This window comes from Sceloporus occidentalis, unplaced genomic scaffold, assembly GCF_023333645.1.
Source record: "Sceloporus occidentalis isolate IW3139 unplaced genomic scaffold, rSceOcc1.0.p SCAF_27, whole genome shotgun sequence".
NCBI classification, from domain to species: domain Eukaryota; kingdom Metazoa; phylum Chordata; class Lepidosauria; order Squamata; family Phrynosomatidae; genus Sceloporus; species Sceloporus occidentalis.
This window is the reverse complement of record NW_028317007.1, coordinates 4,612,323-4,633,818: the sequence shown is the minus strand read 5'-3', so window position 1 is coordinate 4,633,818 and position 21,496 is coordinate 4,612,323. Positions and strand designations below refer to the sequence as shown.

General features: G+C 41.0%; 1 protein-coding gene across 1 annotated transcript in view; it reads left to right on the top strand.

Moving 5' to 3' along the window:
• LOC149299871 (TBC1 domain family member 4-like) overlaps nucleotides 1-21,496 on the top strand; it is a 77,167-nt gene that overhangs the window by 18,235 nt on the left and 37,436 nt on the right. Inside the window, exon 2 of the mRNA XM_089485828.1 lies at nucleotides 20,875-21,474. Within this exon, the coding sequence (XP_089341954.1) occupies nucleotides 20,875-21,474 (600 nt within the window). The remainder of the gene's footprint in view (nucleotides 1-20,874; nucleotides 21,475-21,496) is intronic.

Here is a 21,496-nt window from a genome sequence, read left to right as displayed (position 1 = left end):
TTGGAAGTAGAAGAAGCGTGGAAGTCTAAGGGGTAGTATTTAGAGGTCAAACGAGGAGTCCTCGATTTGAGGAGATGAGTTTCTTGAACCATAATGACAGAGGCGTTACGTGATCTCGCTTCCTGAAGAAGCATATGACGTTTATGGATAGTATTAAGGCCCTTAGCGTTGATCGAGAGCAGCGTAATAGAAGACATAGTCAACAGAAGACAGGAGAATAGGAAAAACCAAGGAAGACAAACACAACAACACACACAAGGGGGAGAACTAACAGGACAGACGACAAAAAGAGACAAAGAGAAAAAACTATACAATCGAGTTTTAGGCCAGAATCGTGACAACCGAGACTAAGCCCCAATTTATTCCCACCGAAAACCAGAGGGGATCGGAGGAAAAGAAGTACATACAAAGGGCGAGGAAACATCAGCCCATGGTAACCATATGAGAAAGAAAACAAAAAAACTAAAACAAACAAACAAATCTCTGCACTAACAGTGTGCTAAGTCAGCATGGGGGGTCCCAATCATGGACAAGCCAAGAAGTACATGTGTACATGTATATGTGCGTGAGCGTGTGGATGCGGGGGTAAGCAATCCCATACTGGGGTGAAAAGCTGTCAGACATGGAGTTAACCCCATAATGCAGACAGTAATAAGCAACCGTGGGGTAACCTCTGCAACAGAGTGCCATTGCAGCGTGGGGGGCCCTAATCACAAATAAGCCAAGTGGCACATGTGGACATATACGTGCGTGTGTGTGTAAGTGTGGTACAAGAACCTCACCCACTTTGGGGTGAAGAACCGTCAGACAGGTAGGTAACCCCCACCATGCTAGAGTGCCACTTAACATGCGCAGGAGTAACTTCTGCAATGCTGGAGTGGAAACCTACAGGTAGCTAACCTCCACCATGCCAGAATGCCACCGCTTTGCCTAAGCAACCCTGCATTGTGGAAATGCAGCAGTCAGGTGTACGTGTGGATTGCCACTGTGTCCGTGTGTGTGTGGAGTGTACCTTGGACAGGCTGCAATTCAAGTCCCCCTATTACGTGGGCAACAGCTGCAGTACAGGGAAACATACAGCTATGTGTACCGGTATAACAAATGCAACAAAAACAAACATGTAAACAGCGAGATGTAATACACCTCCACAAAGAAAAAAACAAAAAAAACAAACAAACACCGGAGCCCAGACAGACCATACACTCCAAAACGAAGGAGCCCTGCAAGTCCCATAACAGCAGACAGTCCATAGCAGCTAGAAGATGGAAAAATCAGGTGGCCTGAGATGACACGGTAGGCTGAGAGCTAGAAGGGCCACGGGTAAAGCGGCGTCGATCCTTGTGTTTCCCCGGCGAAACTAATTCCCACTCGGTCGCGAGACCACGAGCCGGAGCATGTTCCTGAGGCATAGCAGCAACAGACGTGCCATCAACCACCATGCCCCAACGCTGCAGAAGCTGGAGACCTTCAGCGGGAGACTGGACGGTAGAATGGATCCCATTCCTGGACACCAAGAGCTTGACCGGGAACCCCCACCTGTAAGGTATGTTGTTGGTGCGTAGTACAGAGGTGATCGGTGCAAAGGAGCGTCTCTTAGAGAGGGTAGCGGCAGAAAGATCAGCATAGAGATGAAGGTCGGCATAAGGCTCCGGTAAGGTAGGGAAGGCACGGGCACATCTCAGGAGAGCCTCTTTAGCGTGAAAATAATGGAGACGAATAATAACATCCCGAGGAATGTGCGATGGTAGAGACTTCGGTTTGGGGATGCGATGGATGCGGTCGAGGAGAAAGTCCGAGGGGGGAACATCAGGTAGCAAAGAGCAGAAAAAAGTAGAGACATACTCCGGTAGGGCAGCCATAGACACCTCTTCCGAGATCCCCCGAATGCGAAGATTGTTCCGACGGGAACGGTCCTCCAAGTCAGCAATCTTGCTGTGCATCGTCTGAACTTGATCTTCCACAGCGGAGGCGAAGTCCTCAAACCTTCCCTCCAAGTGATCCGTCCTGGAACCCAATTGCTGCAGATCTGATTTAATGTCTGACAACATGTCCTTAATCTCTGAAGTCATCGCCACCCTCATACTATCCAGCATAGTCTGCAGAAGGTGAGTGGTAACAGGAGCATCTACTGCTTCATCATCTTCCTCCAACTCTGGCTGGGAAGCTGGAAGTGGCGGGCCATCGCCATCTTGGTCAGAGAAAGGCGGCCTAGCCCGTTTCGGGAAGTATTGCGGGAGCTTCTGCGTGGACCTCTTCGGGTGTTTAGAGGCAATGAAAACGAACCCCCAAGATGTCAGGAACAAAATAAACAAAACCAAATAAAAAAAAGAAAAAAAAATCGCGAATAGGCTATGTACGGCTGATATTTCGTCGGAGCTCTAGTGAAAGACGGCCATGCGGTTCTAACATTTTCTTTTTTATATAATTATAATAAATATTATATTTTTTTCATGGAATTCAGTTTTTTTTTGAGGAATGTACTTGGTTTTATTGCTGAATAGTGTGTAATTTACAGGAATATTAGATACAGTGTATATGTGAATGCATTCATAAATGTATTGAAATGATTTATGAAATGCATTGCCAATTTTTTTGTATGTCCGATAAATAAAGTATGGAAACAATTGGACCATCTAGTCTTCCCTTTGGACAGACTTTACTTAATTATTCTTGAGGATAGCTTTATTCACACCCCGAGCATCCTAGAATTCATTTGCTGTGTTTCTTTGTACTACTTCCTCTGGAAGACTTCCAACTTCTACCTTTTTGTCCTCTAGTTCTTGGACTCCACTTTTTATTAGATGCTACATCTTGATATATTTCAAGTTGTGGTCCTATCTCCACTCTCCCTTCTGGACACCATCATATGTCCCCTTTAATATATATATATATATATATATATATATATATATATATAATCAATTTAATGATGAATTGATACATTCAATTATTTGAAAATAGAGTTAATACCGTAATTGATAAATATAATTTTGCTAAATAAATTGATAAATACATTCGATGTTCAGAAACAGAATGGTCTTTCTACTCGCTGTATCCTTTGCGTCTGGACGCATCACATGACAGCGTGCATCCATCAAGCGGTAAGACCTTTCTGAGTTTTCCTGTATTGGCGTTAACGCTAAGGTACAAAATGGACTCCTAAATGCATTAAAAAATAAAATTTTTGGGGACTAGGCTATTCCTTTAACAAATTGCATCTAGCACCTGACAAACACATTGGGTCAGAAATTAAATATTTTTTTCACACATTATTGTGCTGTTATCCAACATGCACTGATGGCTTTGATTATTATGAATCACCTAAAATATAGGTAGGTGTATTACATGTATATAAAACTTAAACAAAAATAAAATTGATATATTGTTTGTGAAAAGTAAATGGATTGCCATACTTTATTTTGTAACTTCGGACCTGAATGCAATGTTGCTAGAGCTCTGTAAACCTCGAATGGCCGTACTCTGATCAGGAGCATTAGCTGTGTTGAAACTTGACTGAAAACCCACAGGGGCCTTTGATGTTATTTACTGTGACACGGCTAAATATGGAAAGTAATGATCCTTCTAAGAATAATCTTCACATGTTTTCCTGCCAGGGACAAGTTCTTATAAATTATACAGCAATGTACATAGGTCTTACTGTTCAATAGAGGTTCTGTTTTGTTTGTGTAGTTGTATGAATTCTATTGGAATGGTTTGACAAAGCTTGTTTGGAGTACACACAAGAGCAATGAGTATGTGGAATAATTGCTCGTTCTCTTTGAAAGATAAATCAATGTTATTTACAGCCAGTGCTATGGTAATTTCATTTGCAAATCATTAGGGCTGCAACTAACGATTATTTTCATAATCGATTAGTTGGCCGATTATTTTTTCCATTAATCGATTAATCGGATAAAAAAATTACATTTTTCATTTATTTTAGATTATTTAAAACAAACGGCAGAATAAATTTTTTTTCTTGTTTTTATTTCCCCAACCTGCCCCCCAGTTATGCATATTTGAGCCCAGGCTTGCCACACTGCCCTCCCTGACATGCCACACTGCCCTCCCCGACATGCCACACTGCCCTCCCCACATATGCCTTATATACCCTATATGCCTTATACCCCCAGATATGTCACTCCGTCCTCCTTAGGTATGCCGTATACCCCCGATATGCCATAGTGCACTTATAGGATTTGCAGACTCGTTCACAGACACAATACTTTTATAAATAAATACAGGATTAATCTTCACTGCCCCCAGGATTTAGATTCCCCTCAGTTTGCCCCCCCTTTACCTCTAACTGCACCTTAAGTTAACCTTTATTAAATTAATTAAATTAACCCTCAGTCCTCAGCATTAAATTAATCCTGAAGAGAAGACCCCATTAACCACAACTGCCCCTAAATTAACCCTGAAGACCCCATCAACCACAACTGCCCCTAAATTAACCCTGAAGACCCCATCAACCACAACTGCCCCTAAATTAACCCTAAACATCCCATCAACCACAACTGCCCCTAAATTAACCCTAAACACCCCATCAATCACCACTGCCCCTAAATTAACCCTAAACACCCCATTAACTATAACTGCCCCTAAATTAACCCTAAACACCCCATTAACTATAACTGCCCCTAAGTTAACCCTAAACACCCCATTAACTATAACTGCCCCTAAGTTAACCCTAAACACCCCATTAACTATAACTGCCCCTAAGTTAACCCTAAACACCCCATTAACAATAACTGCCCCTAAGTTAACCCTAAACACCCCATTAACTATAACTGCCCCTAAGTTAACCCTAAACACCCCATTAACTATACCTGCCCCTAAGTTAACCCTAAACACCCCATTAACTATAACTGCCCCTAAGTTAACCCTAAACACCCCATTAACTATAACTGCCCCTAAATTAACCCCCACCTCCCCTAACTTTCAGCAGCCCAAATATAAATTTTATACTCACAGCCATTGGCCCCGCCCCTACTTCCTCCCTGTCCCTCCCTGCAGTCACTGCCGATTGGCCCCGCCCCTTTCTTTCTCCAGCAGCGATTGCAGGGAGGGACTGGAAAAAGGAAGTGGACGGGCCAATCGGCAGTGACTGCAGGGAGGAACTGTAAGTAGCAACTGCTGCTGTGACTCCTGTGAGTCACACTAAACGGATTATAACACGAGGGGTATTTTTCAGAGCATTTGCTCTGAAAAAACCCTCATTTTATAATCTATAAAAATCGATTCAACTAACTATCTGTTTGGAGACAAAGATAGCACAGGCAAGCTGTTTAGGGGGCACTGACAAGCAGCTTGGATATAAAGATGGCACAGACACTCTTATTTTGCAGCACTGAGAAGCTATTTGGGGACAAAGATGCCACAGACAAGCTGTTTGTGTGTGCCACCTTTGTCCCAAATTAGCCAATGCTCCCAAACAGCTAATGACCAGGGAGAATCTAGTCTGTCGTTAGACTCCTCGGTGTATCATCAGGAAGATTTCTCCATAGACTCATTATATCCAGAAGTCGTTTAGAATGTTCTTTTAGGGTATAACAATAAAAAATTCAAGGTTTCCTGTCCTAGGATACTAAGATCACTTAATATCACACATGGGTCCAGCCACAACATGGTAATCTCTGTATCAGTGTTAAACGTTCTATTTACAAAATATTTTTCTGTTTTTATAACATTTTCTTTGTGTGAGATAGAGCTTTGGCTTTTATCTAAAGCAGAAATCTCATTTTTAAACAACCTTCGCTTTTCTGCAAAACTATCAAGAAGACCTGATAACCACAGACAGGGACCTTGGTGTATAGAGTACGCAAGTTGATTTGCATAAGCTATAATATTGTTATGAAATCATAAATTACACTATTTACTGATCTTCAGCGTGAAATCATATGTTTTCTGCCCTAAATGTGCTGTTTTTAGTGTGCAGGTATCTGAAAATGCTGACATGTAAGATTTTCTTACTTAAATACCTAAGGAAGCCTTAATGTTATGGCAGCTCTGATACTTCAACATAATTATACATTGTCATACACAACATTAGTGCATATCCTAAGTGCCCCTCTTTCTTCCGTGAAAGGTGGGAGAGACCAGTGGGAAACACCTCCATTTAAAGGGGAAATGGGCGGGGCGCGGATCGTGTCAAGACTCTGCTCCCGCCACCTGGAGATTGCCGGGTCAAGCACCTCTTCTCCGGTTCTCCGGGTCAAACCCAGAGAGTTCCCAGGTATGCATATAGGTGATACTGGAAGCCAAAGGAAGATACCAGTGTTGTAGATGAAGTAGTAGAGGCCCAAGAACTGAGCCCTGAGGAACACCAACAGATAACGGTAGGGGAGAGAAGCAAGTTCTAGTGAGTGAGACACTAAAGGTACTGTCAGAGAGGTAAGATTTGAGCCAGTAAAGAGCTGTGTCACGGATGCCATGAGCGTGGAGGGTTTGTAGGATGAGGTGTTGAACTGTGTCAAAGACGGCAGAAAGGTCCCAGAGAATAAGTAGTGAGAAGTGGTTGTTTGTTTTAGCTGCAAGGTTCTAACCACAGGAATACAGCAAGTATGTGAGCTGTTAAGGAGTACAACCCTTACAATGTGCAGTGTATCAGCCATTTTCATTATTTAATAACTGAACAGGTAGGAAAAAAAGGTAGAAGAAAAGCCTTCTAAAATTTCCTGACAAAGCTCTTCATAGCTGAAATAGTTAAGTAAACCTAAAAGCAGCCCACAGACATTTGTTATTCACCATGGTAGGCTGCTCAGTTAAATATTATCCTTAATGTGGTTAGCAATGAAAACACACATAAAATGTGTGTTAACAGATGGGCATTTTTTTCATATAAACAAGAATTTGGAGATTTCCATTAATCTTTTATTTAACTGCAAGGTGAATATACAAAGGACCTTTGTATTGCTTTGCAAATCATTTTCAAATCGTCATGACACCCCCAACGATGCTTTGTGAGTATTTTGTTAGAAACTAATTTTTTTAATAGAATACAGGAAATGTAGTACAGTTGACAATTCTGCTTCTTGCATGGTAAAAAATGTGATCGATTTAAAATCTCAAGAAAATGGCTAAATTATTTTAGTTATTTGCGGGTGTAATGGGTAGCCGAATGAACATCTTACAGTAGCTCCAGATCTGATTACTGGCTTATGGGTTCTTGCTCAGTATACATTGCCTGCGGCGGCATAGATATACTAGCTACTAGGGCTGCAACTAACGATTATTTTCATAATCGATTAGTTGGCCGATTATTTTTTCGATTAATCGATTAATCGGATAAAAAAAATGTTTGTAAATTTTTCATTTATTTAAAATAATTTAATAAACAAATGATGTTAAATACAAACAGCAGAATAAAAAAAAACTTTGATAAAATACATTTCTTGTCTTTATTTCCCAACCAGCCCCCCCCAATTTATGCACATTTGAGCCCAGGCTTGCCACGCTGCCTCCCACACATACCACTCCACGCTGCCCCCCACATATGCCACTCCACGCTGCCTCCCACATATGCCACTCCACGCTGCTTCCCACATATACCACTCCACGCTGCCTCCCACATATACCACTCCACGCTGCCTCCCACATATACCATTCCACGCTGCCTCCCACATATGCCACTCCACGCTGCCCCCCACATATACCACTCCACACTGCCTCCCACATCTGCCACTCCACGCTGCCTCCCACATATGCCACTCCACGCTGCCCCCCACATATACCACTCCACGCTGCCTCCCACATATGCCACTCCACGCTGCCCCCCACATATACCACTCCACGCTGCCTCCCACACATACCACTCCACGCTGCCCCCCACATATGCCACTCCACACTGCCTCCCACATATACCACTCCACGCTGCCTCCCACATATGCCACTCCCCGCTGCCTCCCACATATGCCACTCCACGCTGCTTCCCACATATACCACTCCACGCTGCCTCCCACATATTCCACTCCCCGCTGCCTCCCACATATGCCACTCCACGCTGCCTCCCACATATACCACTCCACGCTGCCTCCCACATCTGCCACTCCACGCTGCCTCCCACATCTGCCACTCCACGCTGGCTCCCACATCTGCCACTCCACGCTGCATCCCACATCTGCCACTCCATGCTGCCTCCCACATCTGCCACTCCATCCTCCCCAGACATGCCACACTACCTCCCAGACATGCCACGCTGCCCTCCCCACATATGCCACTCCAGTCTACCCCCAGATATGCCACTGTGGCCCCAGATATGCCTTATACACCACTCCGTCCTCCCCAGACATGCCACACTGCCCTCCCCACATATGCCTTATTTAATGTATATGCCTTATACCCCCAGATATGTCACTCCATCCTCCCCTGATATGCCTTATACCCCCCAGATATCTCATAGTCCCCTCATAGAGTCACAGACCTGTTCGCAGCACACTGACACCATACTTTTTTAAATAAGTACTGGATTAATCTTCACTGCCCCCAGGATTTAGATTCCCCTTAGTCTGCCCCCCTTTATCTCTAACTGCACCTTAAGTTAACTTTATTAAATTAATCAAATTAACCCTCAGTCCTCATCATTAAATTAACCCTAAACACCCCATTAACCATAACTACCCCTAAATTAACTCTAAATACCCCATCAAAACAACTACCCTAAATTAACCCTAAACACCCCATTAACCATAACTTCCCCTAAATTAACCCTAAACACCCCATTAACCATAACTGCCCCTAAACACCCCATTAACCACAGCATCCCCTAAATTAACCCTAAAGACCCTGTCAACCACAACAGCCCCTAAATTAACCCTAAACATACCATTAACCACAACTGCCTCAAATTAACCCCAAACACCCCATTAACCACAGCTGCTCCTAAATTAACCCTAAACACCCCATTAACCATAGCTGCCCCTAAACACCCCATTAACCATAACTGCCCCTAAATTAACCCTAAACACCCCATTAACCATAACTGCCCCTAAATTAACCCCCACCTAATTTTATACTTACAGTTAGATGAGTGTCACAGCCATGTGGTTCTGGCCTTCTGGGAGAAGGAAGGGGCGGGGCCAGTTGTCACAGTGATTACAGGGAGGGGCTGGTAAGTAGGAGCTGCTGCTGTGAGTCAGACTAAACGGATTATATAATGAGGGGTATTTTTCAGAGCGTTTGCTCTGGAAAAGACCCTCATTTTATAATCGATAATAATCGATTCAACTAATCGATAATGAAATTCGTTGGCAACGAATTTCATTATCGATTATTATCGATTTTATCGATTAGTTGTTGCAGCCCTACTAGCTACCCTTCAATGCCTTTATACATTTGGGCCTGAGTTGCCTTTATACGTTTGGGCATTTCCCCTTGGAAATGCATGGCAGGAGGTGTGTTGATACTCACCATGAGCAAGGAGGTCTAAAGAAACCCCATGCCCATCCCCGGGACACCAATTCTTTCTAATGCAATGCTACTAAGTTAAGTTTGATTTGGAGATTAAAATATCACTTTAGGAAAGTGTATATTGACTGAAAACCCAAAGTCATACAGTTTTTATAAATGTAGTTATGTAAATTTCCGTTAAAACACCAACTGACCTATAAAAACAAGTATGACATTGTTTTCTGTAAGCTCGTTTGAGCAGAGCCCCCCATACGTCTTGCTTCTGTAAGTCAAATTGTTATGTCCTATGTTTATCTTTATCTCAAGAATAATCATTTTATGATCTGACCATGTCATTTCCTTTCTTTTTTTTTTTTACCATATTTACAGTCTTTATATTTCTTAACATCATATATTTCCTGGAATAGGAACTCTATGATCTAGATAGAGTAACACAATCCCTTTCCTAATAACAGGGTGCTACAGCCACGATGTTAACACTTTCCCATTTATTTTGACGAGCTTGCAATACCTTGCGGGCTAACAGCATTGTATTATAAGCTTGGATTGCTGCCTGCCTCTGACAAATGCCCATTAGTTTTGTAATAAGGCATAGAGCACCATGGAGGTTGCTTAATGTGATCTATTCAAGTACAGGCATAACGCAATCTGCTCAAGGTTTTTACAGGTATCTCTTGATGCCAACATATGGAAATGTACTCATTTCCAGGCAAAGAACAGACATGCAAAGAGAAACGGTTTAATTACAATAACAATGAAGTGTACAATAAAAAGGATATCTAGAAACATGACGCTATTTCGGGTGGTTCTCATCCGGATTGTGAAGCCCTAAGTCTTAAATGTTTACATATCAAAAGTTTACATTAACTTTGTAAGTATACGGTGGCATTGCTTTTGAATTGCTTTACGCTTGGAGTAGCCTTCCACAAGCTTGTCACAATAAAAGCTGGAATTTTTGCCCATTCGTCATCTACATAGACCCATCATTACTTATATTGTATATACTTGGCCTGCTGTAAATCGGCAGCATGTGGCCACATCTAACAGTAAATATGTTACTATGCAAAATAACTGGGCTGCTTTTTCCGTAAGGCAAACTCGGTGCGACGCAGGAAGCAGAAATGAAGGATCTTAATGGCATCACACCTTCCATATATGTTTCATCTACTTTCAAATAGACCATATGACCAAAAGTATGTGGACATCTGACCATCACAGGTATGATGGTGAGATGTCCGCATACTTCAGGTATAATATGCCTGAAGAAAAGACCATTATAGTCTCTTGCAATTCATTATACAGCAATAAAGGTATCATCTTTACCACAGTAAAGACTGTATACCTTCCTCACACCTTATATGAGCTTGATGGACATCCCATTCTAAAACCATGGGCATTATTACCCTTTGGGGCTATAACAGCTACCAATAATTAGGTGTGGTGCCCACATACTTCATATTCCAGATATATTTCAGCTGCGCCTAAATTTTGTGCGTGCCCTGTAAATAGTTTACTAGAAGGCGGGGGCACCAGTAGTTTTATGCCAAGAGGTGTTTAGAAAATGAGTCTGGCCCTGTAGGTTTCTATAAACCCTTTTTTAATTTAGTGTCTGAAGAACGTTTTTTTTATAGCGGTTTTGTACACATAAGTGCCTGCGCCACGGGTCAGTGGGTTGCAGAGCGTGCCGCCGTTTGTAAATATCCTTGTAAATTTTGTTTTCGTTATTTGTGTCGAAGTAATTTAACTTCAAGGACGCAGTGACTTTTAAACTAGTGCCGTTTCTTGTCTCCAGACCAAATAACGGTTTGCTCTCTTGCAGCAGTGTATGAATTCCTGTGTAATCCAGTGTTATGGTGGCCAATTGCCTGTGCTGATTGCTACAATAACATTTTGATAAGACAACCTACGAAATGCAGACATCTTCAGATGAAGCCAGAATACAGATAGTTACGTTTTCTGCATGACCTTTTAATTTTGAGCTCCTTGCATTGTTTTAGTTATCCAGTAATTACCAAATGGACTTCTTAACCCTCAAAGTGCTGGCTTATGTTCCACAGTAGCACACCTCTAGATGGGAGGCTAGCTTTAATGATTCAGGGCTGTACATCTAAAATTAGTTTTTCTTTATGATGAATTGATGATTAACACACTGCTTTAGTTTGGAAAAATGTTGGCTTACTGAAGCTAGGACGACGGATAAGTGTGAAAAAGAGACGATGTCTTTTTGGCATCCAACTGTTAAACAATAAGCGACAGCTGAACATATCGTTAGTTCAAAAATAAACCAAAAGTGAAGTGACAGCTTGCATTCTAACATTCTGTGATGGGTCTATAGTCATCCTCCCCTCCACATCATCTCATATTACAGGGGTGTCCAAGTTTTTTGTGCAGTGGGCCACTTCATCAGAATTGTATACGTGCGAGGGCCGCACTCATTTTTCACTGAGAGAAAATATGGCCTTTAATAAGATATGCAGATTAAAATAAAGTAAATGACACAAAACCTTTACTCTTCCTCTCACTGATTTCTGGGCCTACAAATTCAGGATTCTGGATAAGTAAAAATAGTTCTATTTATTTTAGCGATGCACTAAAATGAAAATTCTGGACCAAAACCAAAAATTCAGGGTTCACTTAGCCGTAACTGAAAGTGCCCCCCCCCTCACACTTTTATTAAAAGTAAGTTACACACCAAAATTGTACAAAAAAATTATATATTATGATTGTTAACAGCAATCTCAGGCATACCTAGATTCCAGCATGTACTGGTTGGCTGGACATTGTATTTTTTGTCCAATTTTAGTGTGTAACCACACTTTTATTAAAAGTAACACACCAAAATTGAACAAAAAAAATCAACAATATGACTTGGCATGATAGGAGTGTGATTGCTAACAGCAAACACACTCTTTTTATACCCAGGCAACCAGCGAATGCTGGAACCTAGGCATGATGGGACTGTGATTGCTGTTAGCAGATTGCTGTTAGCTGTTAGCAATCATACTCCTATCATCCCAAGTCAGCCAATACATGCTGGTACAGGGTGGCTGTGAGTGCAGACCCCATACTGCTGGCAGCCTCAATACACAAGTGGGGCAGCTAGCCAGGTTTCAGCATGTACTGGCTGACTTGGCATGATAGGAGTGTGATTGCTAACAGCAAACACACTCTTTTTATACCCAGGCAACCAGTAAATGCTGGAACCTAGGCATGATGGGACTGTGATTGCTGTTAGCTGTTAGCAGTCACACTCCTATCATCCCAAGTCAGCCAATACATGCTGGTACAGGGTGGCTGTGAGTGCAGACCCCATACTGCTGGCAGCCTCAATACACAAGGGGGGCAGCTAGCCAGGTTTCAGCATGTACTGGCTGACTTGGCATGATAGGAGTGTGATTGCTAACAGCAATCACAGTCCCATCATGCCTAGGTTCCAGCACTTACACATCCATGCTATCACACACATAAATTCATTCATTCATTAACAGATTCATTCCCTCAGTCAGACATACTCATTCACACACCCTCCCCCACCCCCTTACCTGCTCTACAGCTCTCGATGCCGATCACAGACTTCAGCAGGGGGCACGGCCTCCCTCGTTCTCCCCACAGAGGAGGCAGGACTGGAGCAGAGAATAGACCCTCCCACAAGTAAGCAGCAGGGCTCTTATGATCCTGGCTGCCGATCTCACGCGGGCCGCACCTCGAGGTTCCGCGGGCCGCATATTGGACGCCCCTGTCATATTAAATGACTAGCTAATTTAAAGGTATTTACCAGATGCAGTCAAGTGCTTTTTGTTATGCTTCTCGTAACACACACACACACACACATATATATATATATATATATATATATATATTGTGACAAACCCTATAGCATGAGGGCCATACATGTCACTTTTAGGGGTCCTAAGCACAGTCCTCTAGGGCAATCAGAGTCAGGAACAGCAGCTTTGCACAAAACAGCGCTTTATTTTAACCACTTAAACCCCAAAAACCAAATCATAAAAAGAAAACCTAGCTCCCAATTGGAGCCCTCTCTAACTGAACTATGCTGGTCCAGACTGACCAGCCTAATCACCCACTAACTCAACCTCCCAGCCAGACCCAGCTACGCCAGGCTCTGGAAAACCTCCCCCAGACAGCAGACAAAATGTCCAGGCAGGTATTGCCTCACTTGGCTCAGGGATGGTCTTCTTCAGGGCCTCTCCTTGCCCTGGGAGCACAGGGAACTTCCTCTTCCCCCAACAGTCTCCCTGATTATCAGGCTCCAGGGGGTTTTAATGTCCAGCACCTGTGCCTGATGCTGGCCCCATAGGAATCCCGGACCGGATCCTACAGACTTCTAACCTCCTGGAAAACCCGGCATGGAATTTCCACAGCGTGGGGAAACGGAGCATTGTCCCACCCTGCTCTCCAATTGCTCCACCCCAGGGACCCATACGTATAATCTGCATAGCAGCTATACCCAGATGCCATGCCAATCAACTCTCTGGGGTTCACAGTCTCACAATATATATATATATATATATATATATATATATATATATATATACTTTATATCATCGTTTAACACATCTGCAGGTTCTTTTTCCATTCAACAATGTTTCTTCTGGGGGTGGTGAGCGGTCAGAGACCTTCTACAGTAGATGTACTTGAGAGAGAGAAGAGAGATGTCGTTTAAAAGCAGATGCTCTTTGGGTCTTAATTGCATGAGCTAATGCCATTTGTGTCAGCCTCTAGATAGAGTAAATTCAATTACTGCTTGTCCATTAGATCCTCTGTGTTTTCATACAGAAACAATTGACTTAGCTGTTTTGCTGTTGATGTGATTGTCTCCCACTTAGTGATGTTGATGGTTGCTAGGCCCATTATGTTTGAAGTGTAGTGTCACTAAGATGGATGACAATAAAGGACAATTTTTAATTGTGCCAAATGTTTTGGCCGTTGCACAAAAACCTTTACTTTATCGTGTTGTGTATGACCACCTCATAAGATATCTATCTTTAGGTATATGTTACTTTAAAATAGTGTTTTGATATAGCACATACCAACTTTTCTTTTATATTTATATGGTATGGGTAATGTTTATCAAATCGAAATAATTAAACACTAGAAAAGTTAGATTAATATGGAAATGTTCCACCTACATCAAATCCATATTTCTCCTATTCATCCTCAGATTTGTTTGTAAAGGTAATGTTAGTGGGATAACAGTTTATCTCGCACAGTATAGTAAGAGTGATGACCCTACGGGAGCTTTTCGGGCCCTATATAATGCATTATTATAATAAGTAAAGAGTGACTTTTTAAATCACAAACTGCACTATTAATTATTAAAGAGTTTAGGTTTGCATTATGCAGGACAAACCAACCCAGCTGGTTGAGAAGAGAAGTTTGTGAGGGTTGTCCCTCCATAATACAATGGGGAGGCTACATTGTACTTATTCAGTAAACAAAAGTTGTACAAACTTTTGGTGGTAGAAAAGGCGTGAAAACAACCAGGCAAAGCATTTCCATGTGGAACATTTAATAGTATTAAATTGAAAATGAAAACATTTACCTGACATAGAAGGTGCTCTGTCGCTGCAGCTACTCTCCTCCTCCATGGTCCAACTATTCTTGCCATTGTTTGGCTGCTTCAAGCAATCAATGGGAGTGCTTTCCACACGTGTGAACGGTAAACATATCTCCTGCACGGAAAAAAACTGCGGGGCCGTGGAAGGTGCCAATGATTATGAGTGGATTGTACAGAATCCCCCCATGCATCCACAAGGGGATGCCCCAGGAATTTAATGGGACCCCAAAGCTATTGTATGCATCGAAGTGATTGTGTCTTTAATCTATTAAACGCATAATGCAAGATGAAGATAATGAGCTCCTGAAGTGGCAATTATAATTCTGCAGGAAAATAACTCCACGGTGAGGTAATTCTTTATCTATCTTATTTAGCTCCATAACACAGACGTGTTAAAAATGTTTATGGTTATGTGACTTACTTTAGAAATAAATCAGAGACCGAGTAACTGTGTCTAAGAGGTAGAAAGTAGTTATCAAGTGGATTGTCAAGTTGGTCCTACAGTGAGAATACTGCTGTTGACTTGCATGCCCAGTTCTAGCGCTGGTTGCAAGTCCAAATGACTCTTTCTGCTGATTAGTTTCTTTTCTAATTAAGTTTCCGTAAAGAAGACATGCATCATACGGCTGTTAAAGTTAAAATATAAAAAAAAACTGTGGTGTCCTGTGGCGAAAAACTTGGGTAGGCAATTCTTGTTATTCTTCACAGAAAGTTATTACTGGGGAACGGTTCACGTACTATTTGTAGATTCCTTCTTGCAAGTCACTACAGGAAGTCAGTTGGGTGGTGGCCAAGATGCCAAAGAGTTTTCCAGATTTATTTCAGAAGTTTGGAATGTTGATAGGGATCTGCATATAGAACTGTGTATGATACTAATACGGTTTGCATGGTAGCAGAAATGGTTAATAATATAAACATAAAAAGACGTGCACCGGCTGGTGTGGGAAAAAATACTAAGGGGATGTTGCAATACAAACCAATACAAAGAGGGGCAAGGACATGGTACGTCATGATAAAATCTACTTGGTATCTCTTATCTGACACTGAGAATAAGATGAATCCCGGGCAGGGGACTGCTTCAAACATGAGGAAGTCCACCGGGAACCAGTGCTGAGCCACCACTTTGGAAAAGTTGCGTGATTGCGAAGATAGCATGCAGAAAAATATGTCCTATCTCTGCACGTGTTATGCCAGACCCTCACCTGTCAACATATTAAAACCTATGTTTCCAGCTTATCTATTGATAGATCAGCTAACCAGCATGCAGGAACATGTGTCCGATCCCTGCTCAAATTATGCCAGGCTCTCACCTGTCAAGATATTAACTATGTTACCAACTTATCTATCGATAGAGCACCTAACCAGCATGCGGGAATATGTGTCCGATCTCTGCTCAAATGAAGCCATACCCTGACTTGTCAAATTTATCCCGCTTCTAAATAGTAATAAAAATAATAGTAAGAGAAACTACAAACACATATTTATAAAATTATTAGTAGACACTGCTGTTGAAAATTTTTGTTTAACGCTATTAATCTTGTTTTAACATTGATCCATGCCATATTTTTGGCATACTATTTGTTGTTCTTTCTATCCTAATCTTACATTTTGCTGTCTAATGCACCATGAAATCTATGTAATGGTGTTCATAGATTTAGAAAAACAAAATATATTTATTAGAAATCCATTGTATGTGTGTGTATTATGCTTAAAAGGATTTTAACTTTTCTGTTATCGGGATTGCCGTGATTATCTGTAGTCGTTAAGTTATTCTTCCCCATAGCATTGCCATTAAGAATGGGTTCAATGAAGTGATTGTGCAGGGAAAGTCATCGTAAATATCACAATGTCAGCCGCCAGGTCTGCAGAGAAAGGATGTTTATTGGCACAAACAGAGATAAAAACATGTTTTGGTTGCTGCTAACTCATATAACGGGCATTTAACTTAAAAGTGGCTTCTCTGCTGGTGGCAGGTAATTAGCTATTAAAGGCTTTGTACATTTTGGTGTAGAGAGGACTTCTGGATAAGAAACTGTTCGGGTAGTTATTTTACCCTTTTGCCACACTCCAACTTCTTTTCTCAGCTAAACAACATTTTACATTTAACCCTTTCAGTGCCAAGCACTGATATGCTATGTATTCCCCTGTAGCGTCTGGTACTGTATTGATTTGTGCCATTAGCATGAAAGCCTGCGTCCAGTCCTGCAATCCTTAGTGATGGGCAGAGATGCAATTTCCGGTTACAAAGTGTCCCGTTACAGGTGTATGTATCAAAATATGTTCTAATTTCATGTTTCTGGTCTTGTTTTTGGGTTGGTTCAGTGTGTGCCCACTGCCTACAACGTAATGTCCCTTAGTGTCCATCGAGGGGCATTATTTGGTGGCATAGACATATAGGCTGTAAAACATTCTGCTTAGGATAATGTTATTTATACACTCATATATGGTTATGTGTCTTAGAAAATTCTGTTACTAGCAGCATAATGGCCACTTAGTGAAGATAGGATGAAACATTAACTATTAAAACAAGCGAAAAGGAATGGGTGGCAGGAGAGCCAAAGCAATAAACATTGGTTGTTTTTCCATGTAGCATACATAGGTGTATTTAGCAATGACTACGTTTTACAATACATATGTATACAGTGACAGAAGTCATGCTCATCTCAAATGGGAAGTACCGGTGATACCTAGAATTTCTTTTCAGGCATCAGCTGTTATGTTTGATTCACTGATACCTGTTGTAATGCTAAATTAGTGGTATTTACTTAGAAACATCACTTGTTTACTTTCCTGTAGGGCATTGCCCATCTGCTGGCTGAATGCGTTTTTCTGTAGCAGCCAGGTACAGAATTAAACCTTGCTGGCACCCATCAGTGGCATTGGCACAGTAGTCTACTAAGCTGACCAACAGGCCACCACACTTGAAGGGTTGGGGCTTAGACTTGTAGAGTGTTCTAATGGAAATGCTCTGCAGGATAGGAGAGAGTCTGAACGGGATGGTGATTCATATCTCTGTGACCAGCCTGTGTACTTTCAGATGATTTATAATGAGTCTTCAATTGTGATAATGGAGATACAAAGTACATTTCACATGACCAGAACTGGCCCATCTAGATAACGGAGTCATTGGTCCAGACCACTTTCTATAAACTATCCATATTTTCAAGTAACTATCTTTGGTTTTTTTTGCTCGAACAATGTCTTGTTCATTTCATTTGAAGCCATGTAATGATCATTGTCTGGTTATATATGCCTAGGAAACCTCCTATGTATGTATTTCTTTGCTGACATGACCATTGTGTTGTATCAAGTAGTGAAGCCTTCCCAATCTGGCAAAACAGTGGACTATGTCGCAGGGAAAGGGTATAGTCAGGTATTTAGGGCCTTCGTTCTGTTTCTAATTTGATCAGTTTCTTAAAAACTAAGACTATGTTTCAGAGAAATTCATTGAATTCTATAGCAGTTTAGAATAAGAATATTTGGAGTGATTTACGGCGTGTGTGTAGGGGTGATAAATTTAAAACAATTTGAAAAACTCATAGTAAAGAAGTGGAACATGTAGAATCTTGATATGACATATGAAGCATTTTACGGTTACCCAAAATGTTATTTTTCAAAATCACCACAGCTTATTTTGTATTATTTATTTATGTATTTATTTAAATTGTTGATTTTATGTAGAGGCATCATATTCCGCAGCGCTGTACATAAAAATTAAGTAGGATATAAAAAGCAAAACATAGCAATGGATTTGCAGAAATAAAAGGTGAGGAGGGCCCAGCTCCAAATAAAATTGTGTGATATTTTCCTGATGTCATTGAGTTGTTTTCATTGTTTGTAATAAGGGTTCTCAGCAGTGAGCTCTATTATTATATGTGTGATCATAATTTAATGTAGTTCTTGGGTAAATGCACACTGGTGAGGGCACGATGCCTGGAAAAAGAAGTGACTAATACACTGCTTAGTGCGGAAACATAGCTGCAAACTCAACGCTCCTCTTTAATTCAAACAATCCAATACAGTAAATACATAAGACAGGTAACATTCTCTCATACAATACATTCAAAAGAGAAAAAGATTTGTAGTGTAGGAAAAAAACATAAATTTTTATGTATTTGACTTATACATTATACTTATCATATTGTGGTGCTGCTTGTTTTTTTTTTCTCTTTTTTTTCTCTTTGTTTTTTCTAATTACGGCAACTGTTTGTCATATTTTTTTAAGACATAGTTCTTTGAATTCTTGAAATTGATTTACAAGCTTTGTGTGCTAGTAGGCCATAGTTATATTTGGAGGCCATTGAGTGAAGGACATCTGGCATAACACTGTGGGCTGAAGCCCAGGACATGATTACACAAGGTTTTGGCTTAGTCCAGGGGTTCCTGAACTTGTCCTCAAGTACCATTATACTGAGTGTCTCTTTACATATAATATTAAGGTAAAGATCAAAATGATCGCCCTCCTTTATGTGCAAGAAGAAATGTTGCATATCACAACCACAGCATTAATAGAATGTAAATATATGAGAGTAAGCAGAGCACCTCTTCTTCTGTACCACCACGTTATTATTCATGTTATATTTTCACCTTGTTTTAAATAATGAATCCATCTATGTTCTTAAACCTATGTGTGTCAAATTCTTAAATGTATAATGTAGTAAGGACAAGTTCTAAAGAATGGGTTTTTTTATCAAACAAAATGTGTCTGGTTTGCTCATTCACAACACCAAACTGTTACCTTTTGAGCAGGGTCCATACTTTACCTTATGTATCAGTTTGATTTTGTAGCAAGCTGCGTTCTGTATAAAGTGTTGCGTACATTTTGGTACTATATAAATAATAGTCACAATCTAATCAGTTAGGAAATAAATATGCACTAAATATCATATGGTGCGGCTCTTATGCTGCCTAACAGATGGCCTCCCTTAGATTTTATTGCTCAGCCTGGCCACAAGGGGGCCCAATCTGTGGCCGCATGCGAACGTGCTCATGAATGCGAGTGTGCTCATGAATGCACATGCATGGCTGACAGCTCTGAGACCCCCCTGATGACAGGAGGCAGCTGCTGGGTAAATAACCGAGCTTTGTTTCTCAAGGAAAAACTTGCTGACCCATGAAAAATCAAATTGGCACAGCTGCCTCTTTAAATGATTCTTCAGTTGGGTAAAAAGTGGCAGCGATAACGTAGACAAAAAAGGGATATAAAGATATGTTTACTTCTCGTCTCTTTTATAATAGTGCACAGCTGTTCAAAGATCACATTACTGTTACAATGGATAGTTTAGTGCCTACTGTACTCTTACAGAGCCTCCCTTTTTACCCTTTGCTGCTTCTGCTATAAGACCGTTTTTTTTAATCACGACCCTTTCAACAAAGTAAAAAAATAGGCATTATTTTTATTTATTAAGAGTCTGGAACTTGGCCTACTGCCTATAATCCAGGGTTTTTCCTTCCCTGCTGAGTAACATTTCCCTTGTATATTGTGCCTATCACATAAATCGCATATTTATGTCTCAGTTATAACAGTATTTTAATGAAATGTAAATTAAAAGTTGTTCCTGGGTACAAGACATAATTACTTGACTTTAACCGCAAGAAAAAGAAAAACAAATAATACATTTAAAAAAAGAAAATATACTATGTAACAAAAATTGCACATTTCATTATTGGGCTGTTTTGGCACCTTTCACCTATGCTACCAGATCTTCCTTTACAAAATTGTCCGGCATCCGGAAAGCTGTATACAAAAGGAACCTTAATGTTTCGTTGTCAAAAAGATTTGATGCTATACCATATACATTTTCCTTCGTACAAGGACATCTCTGTGAGTTTTTATTTTTGGTAATATGTGTATTTATTCTGAATGTGTGTTTTTGTTTCCTCCTCAGGTTTCTAATGTGATCAGTAGTATACGTCAAGTCTCCAAAGTTGCCCTGAAAGAAGATTCTAAACCCAACAAAGATAATGAAGATGCGTTTTATAACTCACAAAAATTTGAAGTTTTATATTGTGGGAAAGTGGTAATTGCACATAAAAAAGCCTCGTCTACCCTGGTTGATGATTGTATTGAGAAATTTAGTCAGCATGAACGCCAGCGTCTTAAACTCTTGAGTGAACAGCGAAGTTCCGACTCTACCAGTGACTTCACGCTGGCTGAGACAGAGGCTCCTGCTTCACCATCTGATAACTTATTTCAAGAGCAGGAGAAGGAGATAGAGAATAATGGCTCCCAGTCCTCTGGACGTCATTCAGGAATGTTTATCGTTGGTAGCCAGAGCAATCTAACATGTCCTCGGGTGTCATTCCCTGAGAGGATTTTAGAAGATTCTGGTTTTGAAGATCAGCAAGAGTTTAGATCTCGCTGTAGTAGTGTTACCATCCAGAAAAGAGTCAATGATGGAAAAATACAGCCAAGAAGGAGGCATGCAAGCGCACCAAGCCATGTTCAACCATCCGATTCTGAAAAGAACAGAACAATGCTGTTTCAGGTATATAATACTCTGTACTCTA